The 20382-nt window shown below is 36.0% G+C and overlaps 2 protein-coding genes across 3 annotated transcripts; one reads left to right on the top strand and one right to left on the bottom strand.

Moving 5' to 3' along the window:
* The first annotated feature begins 5666 nt into the window (after positions 1 to 5666).
* Positions 5667 to 14294, top strand: LOC127628954 (tumor necrosis factor receptor superfamily member 5-like). Of its 2 annotated transcripts, none has more exons than XM_052105948.1 (9): positions 5667 to 5799; positions 7629 to 7713; positions 8050 to 8172; positions 8370 to 8519; positions 9426 to 9516; positions 9716 to 9774; positions 11850 to 11951; positions 12098 to 12117; positions 12246 to 14294. In XM_052105948.1, exons 1-9 carry the CDS (start codon positions 5770 to 5772, stop codon positions 12474 to 12476), a joined length of 891 nt encoding a protein of 296 aa, XP_051961908.1. In that variant the 5' UTR covers positions 5667 to 5769; the 3' UTR covers positions 12477 to 14294. The 2 variants fall into 2 exon arrangements, with proteins under 2 accessions (XP_051961908.1, XP_051961907.1); XM_052105947.1 differs by having other exon boundaries at positions 12098 to 12153.
* Positions 14295 to 16414: 2120 nt separating this feature from the next.
* On the bottom strand, positions 16415 to 17871 carry LOC127628582 (iroquois-class homeodomain protein IRX-1-like). Its single transcript, XM_052105355.1, has 2 exons — positions 17580 to 17871; positions 16415 to 17152 (listed from the first exon to the last, which is right to left on the bottom strand). The coding sequence occupies exons 1-2, from the start codon at positions 17784 to 17786 to the stop codon at positions 16415 to 16417; spliced, it is 945 nt and encodes a 314-aa protein (XP_051961315.1). The 5' UTR covers positions 17787 to 17871.
* Positions 17872 to 20382: the final 2511 nt, after the last annotated feature.

Genomic DNA, 20382 nt, shown 5'->3' with positions numbered 1-20382 from the left:
GTTTCTCATTATTATGAGATACTAAGTCATTATTATGAGATACTAAGTCATTATTATGAGATACTAAGTCATTATTACGAGATACTAAGTCATTATTATGAGAAAGTTTCTCATAATAATGACTTAGTATCTCATTATATTGACTTACAAAATCACCTTTTTTTATTTAACTGTGGCGGAAACCGGCTTCCATAATTATCAGTTTGGCTTGTTAAAAGGATAGTTCACCCAAAAATCATATCCTGCCATCCCAGATGTGTAAGACTTTCTTTCTTCAGCAGAACACAGATGAAGATTTTTAGAAAAATATCTCAGCTCTGTTGGTCCATACAGTATTCCCGATATCAATACCAATGCCAATACATCTAATAAATTACATTTTTACTAATTATTTGGATACAATTAGTAACTTATTACTTAATTTATATATATATATATATATATATATATATATATATATATATATATATATATATATATATATAGGGCTAAGCAGAAAATTATTAAGTTGCTTTGTTTACCTTTTAAAAATTAGTAAGTATAATCACCATATAAATCCACAAAATTAACCATAGATATTATTATATGGCTACTATAACTAAAACCAAGTTACAATATGGACACTAAAATAATTCTGTAGCAAAAACCATGGTTAATTGTATCAAAACCTTGGTTACTAAAAAACAAACAAACCAAAAGAAAAAAAAAAAACTACAGTCATGGGAAATACAATATTACTACAGTAAATCCATGGGTAGTTTTCATAAGGATGTCATTTATTAACGAGGATTTAAGATCATCATCAATGTTTTAACACCTTTGAATTTAATTAAGCCTGTAAAAATGGTCACACGAGCCCATTATAATACATGTCATGTCATACAAGAAATATTCTTCTAAAAATCTTTGTTTGTGTTCTGCTAAAGACAGTAAGGCAAACACATCTGGGATGGCATGAGGGTGAGTAAATGTTTTCAAATGAGTAAAAAAATTCATTTTAGGTGAACTATCCCTTTAAACAAAGACAAAAAGCTGTGTGCCAATAGCAATCCCCCAACCCACAGAATTCAGAAGAAATATAAACATACTGCTAGCGTATAAAGCATGTGTGTCTGAGTGCTTCACTGGACCTGTAGTGAAGTGAAAGTGAAAAGCCTGACTTCCTCTCACAACTGGCTTAACATTAAAATGTGACGTTGTATTCTATGAACTGTTTCCCCTGGGACTGAAGGGTTTTTCTCTAACGTTTAATTACAGTATTTCATGCCTCAGATATTTCTTAGCTGGTCTATACCATGTGAGGATGTGAGACAGTGAATCTTTTTCTCTGCTCTATTTAGATCTTCCAAGCCATTATGAATTTCCTGATAAAATGCTCAATTGTGTCATTGTTTAGAGAACATTTCCCAAAACTACTCATGTATATTCCCTGTAGTGTAGAGCAACTTCTTTATAGCATGAGGGGTTTTCTGCTATGTTGATTCTTGAAAGCTGATCTTAATACAAACCTTTTATAAGGGAGAGTTCTACAGCATGGGCGGGATTCACCTGTTTGTTTGGCTGGTGTTTGTAAAGCTCCTAACCAATGTTGAATATCTCTGCGGTTTTGCTACTCTGCTCTTTTCTCATAGGTAAAGTGGACAAGTGTCAACAAGTGGACTTGTTACATATCATGCTAGAACATTATCTCAACTCTCTTGCTTCCAGAATTGTGTGGTAATGTCACTTTAGTTGCTTGTTTATTTAGCACAAGTACAATTTTAGTAAACACACACATAGACCTACACACACTTAAAAAGTGCAGGAGAGGTTTGAAACTCAACTGATATTATGTAAATGACACATGTGAAAATGAAAAAGGAAACATGTGAAATAACAGAAAAATAACATGAGCTAAAAAACTGGTTACTCTATGCGTATTGTAAGCTATTTGTTAATTGCATCTTACTTATTATTTATTCTATTTATAATGCACTCGAGAATTAAGAAATCATCTTAACATTCAATTATCATTTACACAATATTTGCACTTTTTGTAAGCTGCTTTGGTTAAAAAAAACTACCATAAAAACGTACGTTTAAATGTTATTTACATTTTCTGTGTGTTCACATAAAACTTGCCACAAAATAGATTATTAGATAGAAGTCAGCTTGCTCAGACTTGTTTGTAATGCTATGCAAATTTAGGCGGATGACTTTTTACAATATCCAATTACATTTATTTTCAAAACTGATCATTTACTGTTCATAATAAAGGTTGGGACAATACATTGGAATAAAAAATAATGGCACTAAATAAAAACATTTAAAGTAGATACATTTTTTAAATCCTGATAAGTCACTTCCAGATAAGTAGGAAAGGTTTTCCGTAATGGGTGACTCAATAACGATGGAGGAAGTGAAAGTAAACTTCCTTGGTGATTGAAACTGGGAAATTCTTGCTGACTGACAGATAAACCACTGTAAAGTTTGACTTTATGTTATCCCTGCTAAATTCTAATGTGTGTTTTTTTGCTATAATATAATTAAGTCTTCCAATTTCCACAAATGGGTGGTCACCAATATTATCATGGAGTGGTGGTGGTGTAGTGGTCTAAAGCACTAAACTGTTAAGCAGAAGGTTGCTGGTTCGATCCCCACAGCCACCACCATTGTGTCCTTGAGTAAGGCACTTAACTCCACGTTGCTCTGGGGGGATTGTCCCTGTAATAAGTGCACTGTAAGTCGCTTTGGATAAAAGCGTCTGCCAAATGCATAAATGTAAATGTATCATTACTTAACAAGAATCTGCTAAAAGTGATTTCTTCTCCATGAGCAGCAAAAAAAAATTCAAAACACATTTCCCAGACAATGCCACTGTCTTCCGGTATACAAACAAACAAGTAGTCCTGCCCCAAACTTGCACCATTGGTTAAAGCCTCCTCCTTAAGTTTTCTGACTGGTGGTTAAAGGGATAGTTCCCCCAAAAATACAAATTCTTTCATGATTTACACAGCCCAGATGTGTATGATTTTCTTTCTTCAGCAGAACACAAATTAAGATTTTAAGCTGTATAGTTCAGCTCTGTAGGTCCATACACTCACCTAAAGGATTATTAGGAACACCATACTAATACTGTGTTTGACCCCCTTTCGCCTTCAGAACTGCCTTAATTCTACGTGGCATTGATTCAGCAAGGTGCTGAAAGCATTCTTTAGAAATGTTGGCCCATATTGATAGGATAGCATCTTGCAGTTGATGGAGATTTATGGGATGCACGTCCAGGGCACGAAGCTCCCGTTCCACCACATCCCAAAGATGCTCTATTGGGTTGAGATCTGGTGACTGTGGGGGCCATTTTAGTACAGTGAACTCATCGTCATGTTCAAGAAACCAATTTGAAATGATTCGAGCTTTGTGACATGGTGCATTATCCTGCTAGAAGTAGCCATCAGAGGATGGGTACATGGTGGCCATAAAGGGATGGACATGGTCAGAAACAATGCTCAGGTAGGCCGTGGCATTTAAACGATGCCCAATTGGCACTAAGGTGCCTAAAGTGTGCCAAGAAAACATCCCCCACACCACTACACCACCACCACCAGCCTGCACAGTGGTAACAAGGCATGATGGATCCATGTTCTCATTCTGTTTACGCCAAATTCTGACTCTACCATCTGAATGTCTCAACAGAAATCGAGACTCATCAGACCAGGCAACATTTTTCCAGTCTTCAACTGTCCAATTTTGGTGAGCTCTTGCAAATTGTAGCCTCTTTTTCCTATTTGTAGTGGAGATGAGTGGTACCCGGTGGGGTCTTCTGCTGTTGTAGCCCATCTGCCTCAAGGTTGTGCGTGTTGTGGCTTCACAAATGCTTTGCTGCATACCTTGGTTGTAACGAGTGGTTATTTCAGGCAAAGTTGCTATTCTATCAGCTTGAATCAGTCGGCCCATTCTCCTCTGACCTCTAGCATCAACAAGGCATTTTCGCCCACAGGACTGCCACATACTGGATGTTTTTCCCTTTTCACACCATTCTTTGTAAACCCTAGAAATGGTTGTCCGTGAAAATCCCAGTAACTGAGCAGATTGTGAAATACTCAGACCGGCCCGTCTGGCACCAACAACCATGCCACGCTCAAAATTGCTTAAATCACCTTTGTTTCCCATTCTGACATTCAGTTTGGAGTTCAGGAGATTGTCTTGGCCAGGACCACACCTCTAAATGCATTGAAGCAACTGCCATGTGATTGGTTGATTAGATAATTGCATTAATGAGAAATCGAACAGGTGTTCCTAATAATCCTTTAGGTGAGTGTATAATGTAAGTGAATGGGTGCCAATATTTTGAAGCACCAAAATCCACATAAAGGGTACATAAAAGTAAACCAGTGGTTAAATTAATGTGTTCAGATAGGTGTGGTTGAGAAACAGATCAATCTTTAAGTAATTAATAAAAATAAAAAATCATAAATGTTCCTCCCTGCCCAGTAGGGGGCGATATGCACGAAGAATGTGAATCACCAAAAAACAGAAGGAGAACGTGAAAGCGAAGGAAAAAGGACTTAAATGTATCTGTTTCTCACCAACAACATTATGTCACTTCAGAAGCTATTAATTTAACCATCAGAGTCAACTGTAATACTTTTATGTTGCCCTTATGTGGATTTTGTAGCTTCAGAAATTTGGCACCCATTCACTTACATTATATGGACCTACAGAGCTGATATGTTCTTTTTTTAAATCTTTGTTTCTGTTCTGCCGAAGAAAGAAAGCCATACACATCTGGTATGGCATGGACATGAATAAATAATAAGAAAATAACTAAAAAAAAATGGGTGGACTAATCCTTTAATACACACAGGCAGCAGTCATTGAGATAAGTAAGGGGCTGTTCACACAGAACTAACGAGGGAAAGAGAAATCATCTGCTCAGCACTATAGCATCAGTTATAAGACTTTACACATCTACACATCATCACTCTTACTAACATTTATCCCAGTTAACTCTAACATAATTTTTCATAAAAACTGTGGAAGCTGTAGCCAAGAAAACACACAGATAGCATGGATAGTTGGAAAGAAGGTATGTAAGTACTTTGAATTGGATTAAACTGAAAAATAAGCTGTAATCAATGGATTGATGATATGTGTGTGATGTTCTTTTTTACATTATTAGCTGTGTCATTTTATTCAATATCTGAAGATTTTATTTTGTTGTTGATGTCCCAATATGGATACTAAATTTGCTCTTTTCAGAGAGCCCAAAAAAATATTCAAATTATATTTTGGTTGCATTTGAGGGCGATATTTGTTTTTAACTGACTGAGTAAAATAGGCACATAATATCGGAATATCGATCGCAGGGCCCTGAATCTAATCAAATCGAAATCGTATTGCGGCAGACTTTGAAGTATTGGCAAATATCGGATCGCAGGCCAAGATACTCGATATAAGATCGTATCGTGATTAAACGTCCGATTTACACCCCTATCTTTGTGCTGCATTTGCTGTCTGTATACTTCAGTTATATCTGAAAAGCAGCAGGGATATTATGTGAGGCATTCCCCGCTTACAGTGGTTTGAAGCGAGGTACATGTCTTAAGTTTTCATTCTCACTCACATGACTGAAATGGTCACATGTCATTGTGGGCGTGTCTGGAGGAAGAAACCCCCTTTCACGTTGTTGAATGTGTAGTTAAAAGAGCTGCACCAGCCTGTCAGTGCCTAATCTGTTTGTAAGCATTTAACAGCTATTTACAAAGATCCTTTTCGACAGATATTGCCATCATGAGCACAGTTTTCACTCTCTGTCTCGTGGTAAGTGATTGTTATCCTCGCTTGTGTTATTTTAATGCGTGTAAATGCTCGTGAATGTTCGTGGAATGTTGTCAGTTACATTTTAACATTGTGAATAAACAATGCAACAGTTTTGCTATTGTTACTGTGTAGCCGATTAGGGAACGGAGCTGTTTTTTTTTATGATGGAATTGAAAGAATGACATATACAATATTTAAACTGGCTTTACTTTCACTTTCGATACAAGTAATATAGGATTGTAAGGAAGGTGTATATATAAGACTTATATATACGAATATTTAAGTGAGGTATGGAAACAATTGCATTTATTTATTGTTAAATAATTATTTGAAGCATGAACTTGTGCTAGGTTTTGTGGCAAGACCATAAAAACAGTCATGATGGGTGGGGAAGTCAGGGACTTTCCATTTGGGTTTTGCAGCAAAATCGTTTCAGTTTTTATATACCCTCATAATATGTTATGTTTGGGGGTATTTGAGACCATAAGTCTATTTGAGAAACTCAGAAACCTTTACATATTGGGTTGATACTTATTTACTTTAACAAGTTTTTTAATAAAATAACTGATTATTAAGCAGATTTGAACTTGATGACATCTTTCAAATCCTCTATGAATGACACTGACTGAATGAATGACTTTGAAAATGTTGCATCAATTCTGTTTTTAAGTAATGCATGAAACATGAATAAATGTAATGGATTTCCACATTCCAGATTTGTTTTATTGATTAAAAAACATGTTAGTGGCGCTAGGATTACGTTTACAGCAAACAGGAATAGTATTACTACTCGTATAAAAATGGGAAGTTCTGTGAAGTACATGCCTGCTGCTTTGTTGTAACTAACATATGGTCCAACAATATCTGTTTTTCTGGGTTTTCAATAAGTCTAAGTGTAAAATAGAAATGTGAAGAAAATATACAAATTTAAAGGTATGCTTCACCCAAAAATTTAAATGCTCTCATCATTTACTCACCCTCATGGCATCCCAGATGTGTATGACTTTGTTTGTTCTACTGATCACAAACAAAGGTTTTTAGAATTATATTTCAGCTCTGTAGGTCCTTTCAATGCAAGTCAACGGGTTCCAAAACATTGAAGCTCTGAAAAAAGTACATAAAGGCAGCATAAAACTAATCCATATGAATCCAGTGGTTAAACCCATGTCTTCAGAAGTGATATAATTGTGTTTGTGTAAGAAACAGACCAATATTAAAGTCCATTTTACTAAAATCTCCTCCTTTTACCAGCACTGACCAGTAGGTGGCGATATTCACTAAGAATGTGAATCGCTAAAAACAAAAGAAGAACTCTTAAGAGAGAAGAGCGCTGTTTAAAAGTGGAGATTTATAGTAAAAAATGATTTATATCAGTTTCTAAGCCACACCCATCATATTACTTATGAAGAAATGGATTTAACCACTGGAGTCTTATGGGTTACTTTTATGCTGCATTTATGTGATATTTGGAGCTTCAAAGTTCTGTCCACAATTTACTTGCATTAAATCTCCTACAGAGCTTAAATATTCTACAGAAAATCTTAAATTGTGTTTTGCATAAGAAAGAAAGAAAGTCATACACATCTGGGATGGCATGAGGTGAGTAAATAAATTATGAGAGATTTTTCATTTTTGGGTGAACTTGTCTAATTCCTTTAACTTAAAAATGACTATTGTTATTATTACAGCATGTGAAGCATCCATAACCTCAACAGAACATGAGTTAATAATGTGTCTGTCTACCAATTTAGTTGAATCTGAAAAACAGAATTTCTGTCAGCCTTTATTGAAGTTCTTCATAACATTACTTTTGCATTTACCATTTACAGGCCATGATGTTTTGCCTTGTGTTGTCCTGTGAAGAGCAAACACACTATATGAAGGAAAATAAATGCTGCAAGATGTGTGGACCAGGTAAATGTTGTCAAAACATATAGAAATTTGTTAGATGAGGTGCCAGATTGTGAATATATTTGCATGGCTTAGGGGAAGAATCACTGTGTAACCTTGTTTTGTTTTTTAAATCCGAAAACAGTATACACAATAATAGTCTGCTTGGTTACCTCAATCTTCTTTTAAATGTGAGCATGCAATTGATCAAACCTTACTGTAGCTAGTGACTAATGCTTCACATGTAACTTTCAATGTATGGTATACCACCATATTTAGCTACAACGTTGTCTTTTTCTAAAGATGTCTCTCTTAGTAGATTGTGAATGGAAGTGAGTAGTTACTGTGAGTGTGTCACAGGTAAGAGGATGTTGGTGGATGATAATTGTGAAGACCCCCGCTGTCAGGACTGTCTAGATGGAGAATATCAGAGCACCTACACACATGACACCAAATGTGAACGTCAACCAAGCTGTGACACGAGTAAGTGCACATATGTTAACACTATCGGGCTCAATCTTTGAACGTCAAAATTGTAGTTGTCTCTGTATATTAGCTTGGGAAAGGAAAAAGTATTTTAACACTGAAAAAATTACATACAAAAATTCAGGTGATTCTAAAGCATTCTACATGTCTTCCAGGTCTCTCATTCTGTGCTCTTGCTCTTCTTTTTAATTCAGATTTACATTTTCTGCCACAAAGTAATCCAAGTAAGACTGAGCTAAGCAAATGCCAATGCAAACATGGTTACTACTGTTCGGCAGAGGATGAATGCAGCACTTGTAAGAAACATACAGTTTGCAAGCCAGGACAGAGAATCCTCAAAAATGGTTTGTATACATACATATATATACACAACTGCTGAATTGTGTTGATTCTGTTTGGAACTGTGAATAACTTCTGTCTGATTTGATGCCAAATCCATTAGACTATAATTGTAGATGTTATTTAGAGATAATCATTGAAAGGTTGCAGGTTCAAACCCCAAAAATGCATAGAAGTCTTGAAGGTATGGGAACAAAATACAGCCCCTTTATGGATTTTTTGAAGGCCGATATCCAGAGAGGAGGCTGGCCGATACAGTGTAGATTATCACACTATTTAATACGGTAGTAAATGACATATGCATAAATTGGCTAGACTTTTTTTTACATTTTATTTAGCAATATAGTTACTGAAAATGGCACACAAAACTTTTACATCCTTATTGGTCATTGACTTGTCTCAAATGGCGTGCAAGCATGCAATTCTTGGCACCGTCGTTGCTTAAGAAACGGATCAGCCAAACAGGAAAATGTATCTGCCAATACTGATCATTTTCAAATCCCAAATATCTGCCTAATTATCGGCCTCTGTGATATATTGGTCGAACACTAGTTTAACTGATTATTCTAGATTTGCGGCTGTGGCTCAGTTGGTAGAGCGGGTCGGCCACTAATCGCAGGGTTGGTGGTTCGAATCCCAGCCCACATGATTCGACATGCTGAAGTGTCCTTGGGCAAGACACTGAACCCCAAGTTGCTCCCAATGGCAGGCTAGCACCTTGCATGGCAGCTCTGCCACCATTAGTGTGTGAATGTGTGTGTGAATGAGTCACAGTGTAAAGCGCTTTGAATAACGTTAAGGTTAAAAAGGCACTATATAAGTGCAGACCATTTACCATTGTAAAGTCATTAATGCTTAACAAACACCAACTAATTGTAATATTTGCTCCTTGTTTCCCTTTATATTCACAGGGACATCAATAAGTGATACTGCGTGTGCAGCGTGTATAGATGGAACATTTTCCAGCCATGATTCAGCAAGCACCTGCTTTGAATGGACAAAGTATGTAAGAGGGTTACACTCCTATGTTCTAGTTAAATTATCAAATAAAAATTTTAATTTCTGCACCACAAGCATTACCAAACAGAATAAAAAAATAACTTTTTATAACATTTTAAATGGGTCTGGTTTTTGTCAGATGCTTTGAGCAAGATGCTAAATAGTTTTTTTAATTTAAATTCCTTTTTGTTCCTGCCTTTAGATGTAAAGCTGGATATGTTCAAGGCACTTCTGGCAATTTAACATCAGACAGGACCTGTGGTGAGTAGATTGTACATTTGTTCCAAAGCAATTTAGAAATTAGGATATTTGCAATATCGCACTGCCAATAGTTCTTCATTCTTTCACAAAGTTCAGCGATTAGAGTCTACAACAATGACATCTCTTAATATCTTGAAAAAATGTATTAAAAAAAAAAAACAGTGTTGCTATGTCTGCTTATTATAATTGTAGGCTTGTTGTTTCATAGTCACTTAAATATTTTCAACATGCAGTGTTTTATATGAGCTTGTGTTTGATAGAGTTGTTAAAGATCAACATGCACATGTGCTGACCACACACTTGATCTCAGAAACTGTGTTCTGCGTAGTTTTGTCAGCACCTAATAGATATAATGTGGCCGTTGAGAGTACAGTAGTGAAATGAGTTGTGTGGGTAGACTCTAGTTCCTCATTGCAAAATTTGTTTGCTGCCTATTATCATCTCAATAACATGAATTATTCAAATCAGAACTGAAGTCCAATATCATTGTTTGCAATTTACACTCAAATGTAATGTAATGTTTAGAATTGGGGGATTCTCACAAGAATATATCTTAAACCACATATCACTTAATATTTAAAGGGATAGTTCACCCAAAAATAAAAATTATCCATGATTACATCCCAGATGTGTATGACTTTCTTCTGCAGAAGAATATTAAAAGAATATTTCAGTACTGTGGGTCCTCACTATGCAAGTGAATGGGTGCCAAAATTTTGAAGCTCCAAAATTCACATTAAGGGCATGAAAGTAATCCATATGTCTCCAGTGGGTAAATCCATATCTTCAGACACAATACTATAGTTGTGGGTGAGAAACCGAGTGTTAGTTCACCCAAAAATGAAAGTTCTCTCATCATTCACTCACCCTCATGCCATCCCAGAGATGTTTGACTTTCTTTCGTCTTCTGAACACAAATTGAGATTTTTAGAAGAATATCTCAGCTCTGTAGGTCGATGCAATGCAAGTGAGTGGGTGCCAAATATCTGATGCTTCAAAATCCATATAAGGGTAAAATAAAAGTACTCCAGACGTCTCTGGTGGTTAAATCCATATCTTCTGACGCGATATGATAGGTGTGGGTGAGAAACAGATCAGTCCTTAACATTCACTTTCTCCTTCTGATTTTGGTGATTCACATTCTTCGTCCATATCGCCCCCTACTGGGCAGGGAGTATTTTTAGGGTAAAAAATTACTTATTGTTCTATTTCTCACCCACACCTATAATATTATGTCTATACACATTAATTTAACCACTGGAGCCATATGGATTACTTTTATGCTCCATTTATGCGGATTTCGGAGTTTAATAATTCTGGCACCCATTCACTTGCATTGTATGGGCTCAGATATTCTTAATTAATGTAAAATCATATGCATCTGGGATGCCAAGAGGGTGAGTAAATCATGAGAGAATTAAACATTTTTTAGTAAATTATCCCTGTAAGTAATTTTTTTTTATTATACATTATCCTCCCTGTCCAGTAGGGTGTGATATGAACAAAGAATGTGAATCATCAAATACAAAAAAGAAGAAAGTGAAGTGGCGATTGACTGAGGAGGGAGGAAAATTTATAGTAAAATATACTTAAATATGGATATCTTTCTCACTCACACCTATCATATTCCTTCAGAAGAAATGTATTTAACCACTAGTTGTTTGGAGTAATTTTATGCCACCCTTATGTGGATTTTGGAGCTTCAATATTTTGGCACCCATTCACTTACATTGTATGGACCTTCAGAGCTGAGAAATTCTTCATAAAATATTCATTTGAGTTCAGCAGATAGTAATGAAAGAAAGTCATGCACCTCTTGGATGGCATGAGGGCAAGTAAATTATGAGAGAATTTAAATTTTTAGGTGAACTATCCCTTTAAGAAAATGTTTTAATGTAAAGCGTGCGCTGTCTTTATGCAATATATCATTTCTTATTTGTTTATTTTGATTTTGAAGTAAAAAGGACCAGGAGGACACTTTCTTGTGAGAATCTTCCAAAATAGTAATGATTTAAATATCAGAATTATAGATAGTTCTTCTCAATGTGATGCATGTTTTGTTTTTCACATTTCAGTGCAGCATACACCGTCTGACAGAGTTACCATTTTGTTGTTCGTTGGGGGAGTTCTATTGTTAATCATCGCAGCCATAGTTCTTATGATTTACATCAGAAAACGTAAGTGCTGTAATGCTGCCGTGTGTACTGCTCATCACTATAGACTTCACTTTGATCATATAAAATTCACAATACATGTTGCATGCAACAAGTATTTTTAAGACACATTTTTTGTTAACAATTGCTGTTTTTGTTCTTTCCTCTAGGCAAAATTGGATGGAATAGGGTAAAAGTCAACTTTATACCAAAGTCCTTCAAAAATGTATTACCTTTTGAACTAGAAAAATGAAATAGGCATTAATATAAATTAATATAATATAAATGAGACTATATAAATGGTTCTTTTCTTTATAGATCCCCAAAAACCCCATAGTGGGTATAGGCATAATTCAAAACGGAGACATTCAGGCTCTTTGCGAGAGAGGGGACCAGACAATTATCCAACAGCCTCAGGAGGACATTGACAACACTGAACCTGTGAGCCCCTCGTCAAGTAACGTGACTGAAAATGGAAATGTCGTAGAACAAGAAGATGGCAAACACTCTATCATAGCAAGTTCTGAAACAGGGAGCACTTTCTTCTAAAACAGCACATACATCTATGCTCGCAGCATGATTCAATCCTCAACATACAGAGCATTATGTTATAAATCACTGGCGTACTCTAAACTAAACATCCCTAAAGTACCGTAGAACAAACTAGCATGTCACAAATACTCACATTACCATTACTTCAATTTGTCTTCAAAGTGTTACGTTAAGGGCTGAAACAGTAGCGCCTTGGGATGAGCTTGTGTTTGTAAACAGACAGATAGTGACACTTATATGAATGTCACTATGGCTGAAAGTGTTTGCCGCTCCAATAGCATCCTGTAATTGTGACGAAATGCTGCAGTTACCTCACAATCGAGGAACACTTACACAATAAATACAATTGTTAAATAAAAAGCATTCAAAACTATTCAGAAACAAACAAAGGTCAAATAGAAACATTGATGGATTGTAATGACATTTGAAGGCATACATTAAGGGAGTAACACTAGCCTTGTCTTATCCATAAAGTATACAAAGAAAGAAGGAGAGTTGTGTAGGATAGAGGGGTAAAAGGAAGCAGGAACTACTTGAAGGAATATTCCGGGTTCAAAGCAAGCTCAGCTCAATCGATAACATTTGTGGAGTACCACAAAATATTACGTTCAACCTGTGCTTCCTTTTCTTTAGACAAAGCTAAATTGAGGGAACAGTGGAGCGTTTGCAATTGAGGTGAATGGGGCCCATATTTGGAGGATTTAAAGGCAGAATTGTGAAGCTTATAATTTCATAAATGCACTTACATTAATTCTTCTATTAAATCTGTGAATTATTTGTGCTGTTAAATTGTTCAAATTGTCGTTTTTACGGCATTACGTTGTCATGGTAACAAAGGTTTAAAATGGATATAACTTTGTTTACATATTTTAATGTTTACTTATTGGCCCCATTCACTTCAATTGTAGGTGCCTCACTGTAACCATATTATTTTTTATTTATTTATTTATTTTAAGAAAATGAGGGACGTCAATAAAATTATTATGGTAATCAACATGGAAATTAATCAACACTGTCGACTGAGCCTAACTTCCTTTAAACTCAACTGCTTGCTCACGTTTCAAACTGTACTCTGAATTCAGGACTGAACACTTTGAATAATAAAAGTAGAAGAATGTAGTACAAAAAAGGTTAAAAAACAAACATTTTTTTGCTTAATTTACAGTGTTTGTGTAATTTATGTACAGTTGTTTAGCTAGTCTTTATTAATATGTTGTACTTGTTTTATGTATTTTGTTATGTTCTGTAAATATTTCCATTGTACATACTGTTTTGTTGAGTATTATATTTACGTTAGATTTCAGACTACAGTAACTGCAAACTGTTTTTTACAGATTAAATTAGTAGGGTGTGAACTTTTACATGCATCTGTCTATAAATAATTCACTCATTCACTTGCAGTATGAGGTTTCAAATGTCAATTAGAAACTACAGACAATCTTGGTGTGAATCTGAATTTCACATGTCACTCTTGTGTATTGAAGTGTAAGAATTGTGAAATACTCCGACTGTCCACAGGAGGCCGCTGTTGCTATTATTAAAAATAAACGTGTATGGAAAAATATAGAGAGAGGACCAATTGGAGGCAAATCTTAAGGTTTACCTGAATACATTTATTCAATATTCAACTTTAAATTTGCTCACAGTAACCATTAAAATGTACTTGTTCATTAGTCAATTTCCAAGAAATGCTAAATTTGTTTTGTAATTTTGACGCATGCATTTTTGACTATTCAGGTAATTCTTTTGAATGAATTTTGCTGTATAAAAACAAAAGTAGTTTGTTGAACTATAAATAAAGCTACACTGCCCAAAGTATATAACCATATGTTTGGAGCTGGTAACTCTTATGGGACACATTGGCAGCCTTAGGCTTTGTATCTCACTGTTGTTCAACACCTCAATCCTTCTCTCACAATCACAGCCTTTTGCCTGTCATGTTTAGACTGGGATTACACATCATTTGGGCCACTGTAAAGGGGCCATGGTGGAGATTGTTGTGCCTGGTGTATGTTAGCTGTGAATATGTGCTTGGGGGGGTGTGGGTGGGAGGTTTTCTCATTATCCTTGGATTAACGGGCCACAGACCTTTGCATTTACATGGAGGCCTCAGTGATTGGCAAGGAAGAGTTTTCCTTTTATCATTCTTTGTGCAGAGGGGAGGCCACAAAAACAGAATATTGTCCTTAGGGCCTAATCCCATTGGTGTGTTTCTGTCAGAGGGATTTATAAAAAAGAAACCAAATGGTGCCAGATTTGTGTTGCCCCAACCCTTGATAGTTTATTTGGTATTTCATTTGAAAATTTGGTATGATCCATTTTGGCATAGTGTATTAGTCGGATATTAAAAATTGTTTGGTTGGAAATCTTGTTCATAATTTTTACTCTTAATGAACATTTTTGGACTTGAAGTCGGTTCCATTGCAGTAGTAACTGCTTAAATCTAATATTTGCACATTCAAAACTGTATGTTTGGTTTAATAGATCTGATTTTAACAGGGTGTTTCATTACAGTTATTTTTAATGTTTTGCACCTGACTTCTTATAACTCATTTATTTTCTCATAAGTCACTTTGTTCAGGGTTGAACCCATATCACCTATATTTGAGTACTACGTGAGGGTAAAGGTAGCAGCCTCCGGCACCTTTTTAGTCTGTCAAGTCGTGACTAAACAGGAGAATAATCTTAATTATCACCCTTTAAATCGGAACAATTCACGTCCTTAATCCGCGCTGCTTTGGATTGTTTTTTACAGATCAGATCTAGATATGCAAATCCTTTAATAGTACTATCCTCACTGATAACATGAAGCCCAAATCCAGCCTTGAAGTGAAACGCCTTGATATGCCTCCTAAATCGGAGAATTCCTCTTGAACGGCAATTATCATATATAGAGTTCAATTGTTTTCGAGTTCTTCTGAAGGGTTTACAGAGTTAAAAAACTACTACTATCAAACGGAAAGTTCCCAGTTTAAACTCTGACTTAATGCGTCGTGTTAGAAGTCGTTGTAAAGTAGCCGATACATGTGACCGCACATATTGAATCGCTATTAAAGCGCCAAAACGCTGCGTTGCTTGGCAACCGTAAATAGCGTACGGTTAGGCTAATTAAATGAATTGGTTAGGCTGTTTCGGTTATTATTATCAGCCTAAACTGAACTGTATATGATCTAATTTTACTACATTGTCTTTTCCGACAAAAATAATAAACTTCGCGTTTTGCTGATTCAAAAAATCAAATTTGATGAGCCGCTTTCAAAGGAGTTCTACAGCCTATTGTGACGACACATTTGTTGAATTCCATATTAATGCTAAATATTCTCCGATATTAATGCGCCAATGTTCTACGTTGCTTGGCAACTGACAAATGGAGTCTGAGCAAGGCTATAGAACTATTTTACTTGGCGGAATAATTGTTTTCCTGTTATTAATAATTAACGTCACTATTAATACGTTTTTTTTTTTTTTTTCATATTGCTTTTGCTGCAATTTTACAAAATCTTTGCCTACATTCAGCCTTTTAAAAGCATTCATATTATAATTTTTTTTTATTTTCTGGAACAATATAGCTTAAATGAAAGCAATTTCCAGACAGCTACGCTACAACCTTTTTAAAGCAAAAATTCAAGAAACATGCTATTTCTTTACATTACAATTATTTAAGTCATACAAATACGGAATGTGACTCTTTTGAATTTAATCGTCTTAAAATTCCCATATCACTGACATTGACCATGACCAAATCAAATAAAGTTTTCTACGTTTTTATTTTAGCAAAAATAAGTCAGCACATCATGTAAATGCATTTATAATTTAAACAAAATAAAGGTACAATATTTACACAACTCCTTTGGTTCTTAAACCAGGCATTTGGATTTGAGATGATTCAATAGTTTCAAAGTGCAAATGAAGTCTAGTGTCTTGGATTAACAGTTTCAATGACTTTGTTTGAGAAGGTCATGTGTGGAGAGGTTTATAGGTGAGTAGGTGTCCCTTGAAGGCCAACCATCCCACCATTTCCCAAAGTCTGGACTCTGGCTATGAAGATGTTTCAACTCGTTGGGCTTCTTATCTGAGGTGGCGGTTTCCGCAAGAGACCAGATTTTGGGTTTTTGCACATCAGCATTTTGCTTACATGCCTCTCTTTTGGTTTCACGTGGTGTTTCAGACTTTTCCGATGTTTCAGACTTTTCTAGTCCTTCTGCTAAACGCTGCTCCAGGGACTTTGACACCTCTATATCCTCCTCATCAACTGTTTGAGGATCAATCTCATCTTCATCCTCTGTGCAGCCCTTCCGCAAGGACTCTTCCTCTTCGCTCTCACCCTCCTCTTCATCATCCTCCTCATCAGACTTTCCTTTGGAAGCCCAGCTGACCCGGTTCTCCTTCTTAAGGCGGCGTCGGGCGTTGGCGAACCACGTCGACACCTGCGTGAGGCTCATCTTGGTGACGATGGCAAGCATGATCTTCTCGCCTTTGGTGGGATATGGGTTTTTGAGGTGCTCGCTGAGCCAGGCCTTCAAAGCAGTGGTGCTCTCCCGGGTAGCGACCTTGGTGACCCGGCTGGGGTAATCAGCAGGCATGGGGCGATAGGGAGTGTAATAGGGTCCTCCGCGTCCGTGACCGAGTAGAGCTTGATGATAAGATGCAGCTTTCAGGTCATAGGAATTGCTCTGAAAATAGCAGATTTGGGTTGAGAAAATTACAAATTAAATACTATGCATTAATCTTGTTTTTGTCACTATGAGCCTGATTATATAGGCCTATATATACAATATACATTTACATTTAATTCATTTGGCAGACACTTTTATCCAAAGCGACTTACAAAAGAGGAAAACATAAGCGAATCATCTTAAGGAGACAGTGGTACAAAAGTGCCATATTACAAAGTTTCACTAGCATCAGAATAGTATTCAAAACATATACAAGTGCAATTTTTATATTAATATTTTTTTGTTTTTTTGTATATACACTGCATAGAGACTACAGAAATTTACCAAGAACACACTATTTCACCATGGCCGATTTCATTCAACTGTAATGCATATCTATTCAACATGAGAAACCATAATAGGCTATTTGATGCAGAATACTTACAATGTGTGCCATGTGTCCCAGATGGGGATAAGGGATGAAGCTGTACCCTGGTATTCCTGTGAAAGGTAAGGGCACCCCACCCATGCCCACCAGATGTGGAGGTGGCTGTTGCATTCTAGGTGGACAGCCCAATAATTGATATCCAGTGGGCATGTTGATGTTTCTGTCCATGAAGAAGTTTCCAAACCCTGTTGGCGATGCAGGCATCCTTACTCCCTGAGCTCTGGTGTTTGAATGTCAATCCCTCGGGTTCAAGGCTGTCTTTATAGGTGGATTCCCACTAGTGGGCGGTGCTAGTGTCATTGATTGACAGCTGAGCTCAAAATCACTGGGCTTTCGCTAGGACTAAATCCCTTCAAAGGAGAATCTCGGTTGTTCCTTTTAACGGCCCCTAAGTCTTTCAACTCATGATGCTTATCGCACTCTTATCCGTATTGGAGAGTGGAAAATAGTTGGGCTCCATTTGAACTACACGTTTTCTGGAGATGCTCTTTAATGGAGTTAATGTTTTGATGTTGGTACTTCAAAATAATATTTTGTGATGATTAAAAAACACAAAAATATGTATATGGAAACTCAGATACAGCTAAAAGCCATCAAGACAACTTCAAATGTGGCACATTAGCGTCTTAGCCGTCTTGCTGAGACTGTTTCATCTTTTTTGCCTGAGCAAACCGATACAAGACACGATATGACAAGTGATTATCATTTGATTAGCAACACTGTAGGCTAATGTGTGAATGAATGAGGCGTTTTAAAGGGTAAAAAAAAGCCTTGTTGTGATATTAACAAATTAAAACTAGTTTTAAAACTTTTGCTGGTTGATTTCGCAATAGATTTGGTGTATGGAAGTGGCTAAAAAACTATTGTAAAAACCATGTAATAAACATGGATTGAAAGTTTCACCCTTTGGTAATACTATTACTGAATTGCTTTACTCTAAACATTAACAAACGTGTTTGGCATGATATAATTCTTAGATTATTCTATAATGCATAAAAAATGTTTAAGTTGCATGTCGAGAAATTTTCATTTAGATCATTTTACGAATGTACCCTATTGAATGTTAGATCTGCAATAGCCTGCACACCCGTTTAAAGAATTATAAAAGGTCTAATAAATTGTGACTGATTTATTCAAATAGATATTTAAGAATGTGGCCCCTTTTGCGTCAAATAAATATTAAATATACCACCTTTACCTTTATGTTGAATATAAAATCCGTAGTCTAATAGACCTTTTTCCACTCTTGGTTTTGGAACACTGAAGTAGCCTAAACGTTTGCAGGGTAAACTTCGACAGCGGTGAATGGGAGATCACAGCCAATATTATTTTAATTTACCCATTTGCCCCAAGACCAAAAAAAAAAAATCTAATTTTACGTTTGAAGTACTTTCCAGAAGAGTTAAAAAAAAATAGAGAGCGGTGGATTAAGCCAGTAAAATGGGAGAAGATGCCAAATTTACTGTCACTCTCTCAGCAGCTGTAATCGAAACCGCTCCCAGCTGTGGTAATTCCGTTTTTAAAACGAATTCCAGGGTAATATAACACAAATCATAATGTTATAAATTTACAATAAATATAAAAAAATGTATAATATAAAAAAAAACTTGCGAGATGTACGATGATAAATAAAGCGGAAACGCGTCATCACAGTCTGTGAAAAAGGGCTATCTGTCCGTCATCAGGCTATTCATCGCTCAAAACATGCCAATAGGAAGCATTTTTAGCTGTCTTTTAAATGCATTTTTTTAATAAATGTTTTTTTTGTTGTTGTTGTTGCAGTAAATAAATAAAAGATATAATGCATTTAATCGTTTTTTTTTTTTTTTGCTTACAAATTTATAAATGCGACAATTCATTTAGGAATATTTCGTTTTTGCGTACTGTATTGTTTTTTTGTTTTGTTATTTTAACTATGAACTATTTGGGGTTATTGTGACGGAACATCAAACCTCTTTGAAAAGGGGATCACTTTGTTTTTGCCCACAACACACCAGAACAATTGGTGTAATTAAATAGGTTTAAGTAAAACAGGTGTCGACTAATGTATATGGTAATTGCAGTATAACATATGTTAATGTAGGGAGATACTCAGATAAGATTAGAATTCCTAAACATGCTACATACCAATGCCCTGGAAAGAAAAGCACAGCAAACACCCCAATAGCAGGGGGTGTAGGGTCACTGACATTGGAAATACAAGTTTTTTGTTGTTGAAACTTGCTCTTTAATGTTATGTAGAAAATAGCCTCCTGATGTTAAATTTAACTGTGTGGTGGCATGCATTTTCCCCTAAAACTTTCATTGAGTTTCACAAAATTGTGTTCTGAAATGGTATAAACAGGGGCGTAGTTTCCAGGTACCACCCTCCCCCAATCCCCAATCCCCCCCCACATATTTATACCATGATCAATGGATTCATGTAGATGCTTCCTTCACGCTGCAACCCCCTGCCCAGATAATTTTTAACATATAGTATCAGTATTTCATTTTTCAAAAGTATTGAAGTATTCTTATCTTTGCCAAAATGGCTTCACCTTTTATTTAGAATTGTTTATTAAGATTTTGTGTCTTTTAGTGTGAAAAGAGACAGAAAAAAGGCTGACAGACAGCTAGATAAAGATTGACATATAGAGAGAAACAAGAGAGATTTTGGAAGCAGGGTGGGGCACAGATCCCCTTGGGCCGAGAGCAAATTTACTCAACTAGCACAATGGTCAAAACGGAGAGCAAAGAGCAAATCTTCTGCTGCATCTCTGGAGATAAGCAGCTCAGGCCTGTGATAATTGTGTTCCTCTCA

Source organism: Xyrauchen texanus, chromosome 35, assembly GCF_025860055.1.
Source record: "Xyrauchen texanus isolate HMW12.3.18 chromosome 35, RBS_HiC_50CHRs, whole genome shotgun sequence".
NCBI classification, from domain to species: Eukaryota; Metazoa; Chordata; class Actinopteri; order Cypriniformes; family Catostomidae; genus Xyrauchen; species Xyrauchen texanus.
This window is presented reverse-complemented; position numbering and strand designations above follow the sequence as displayed.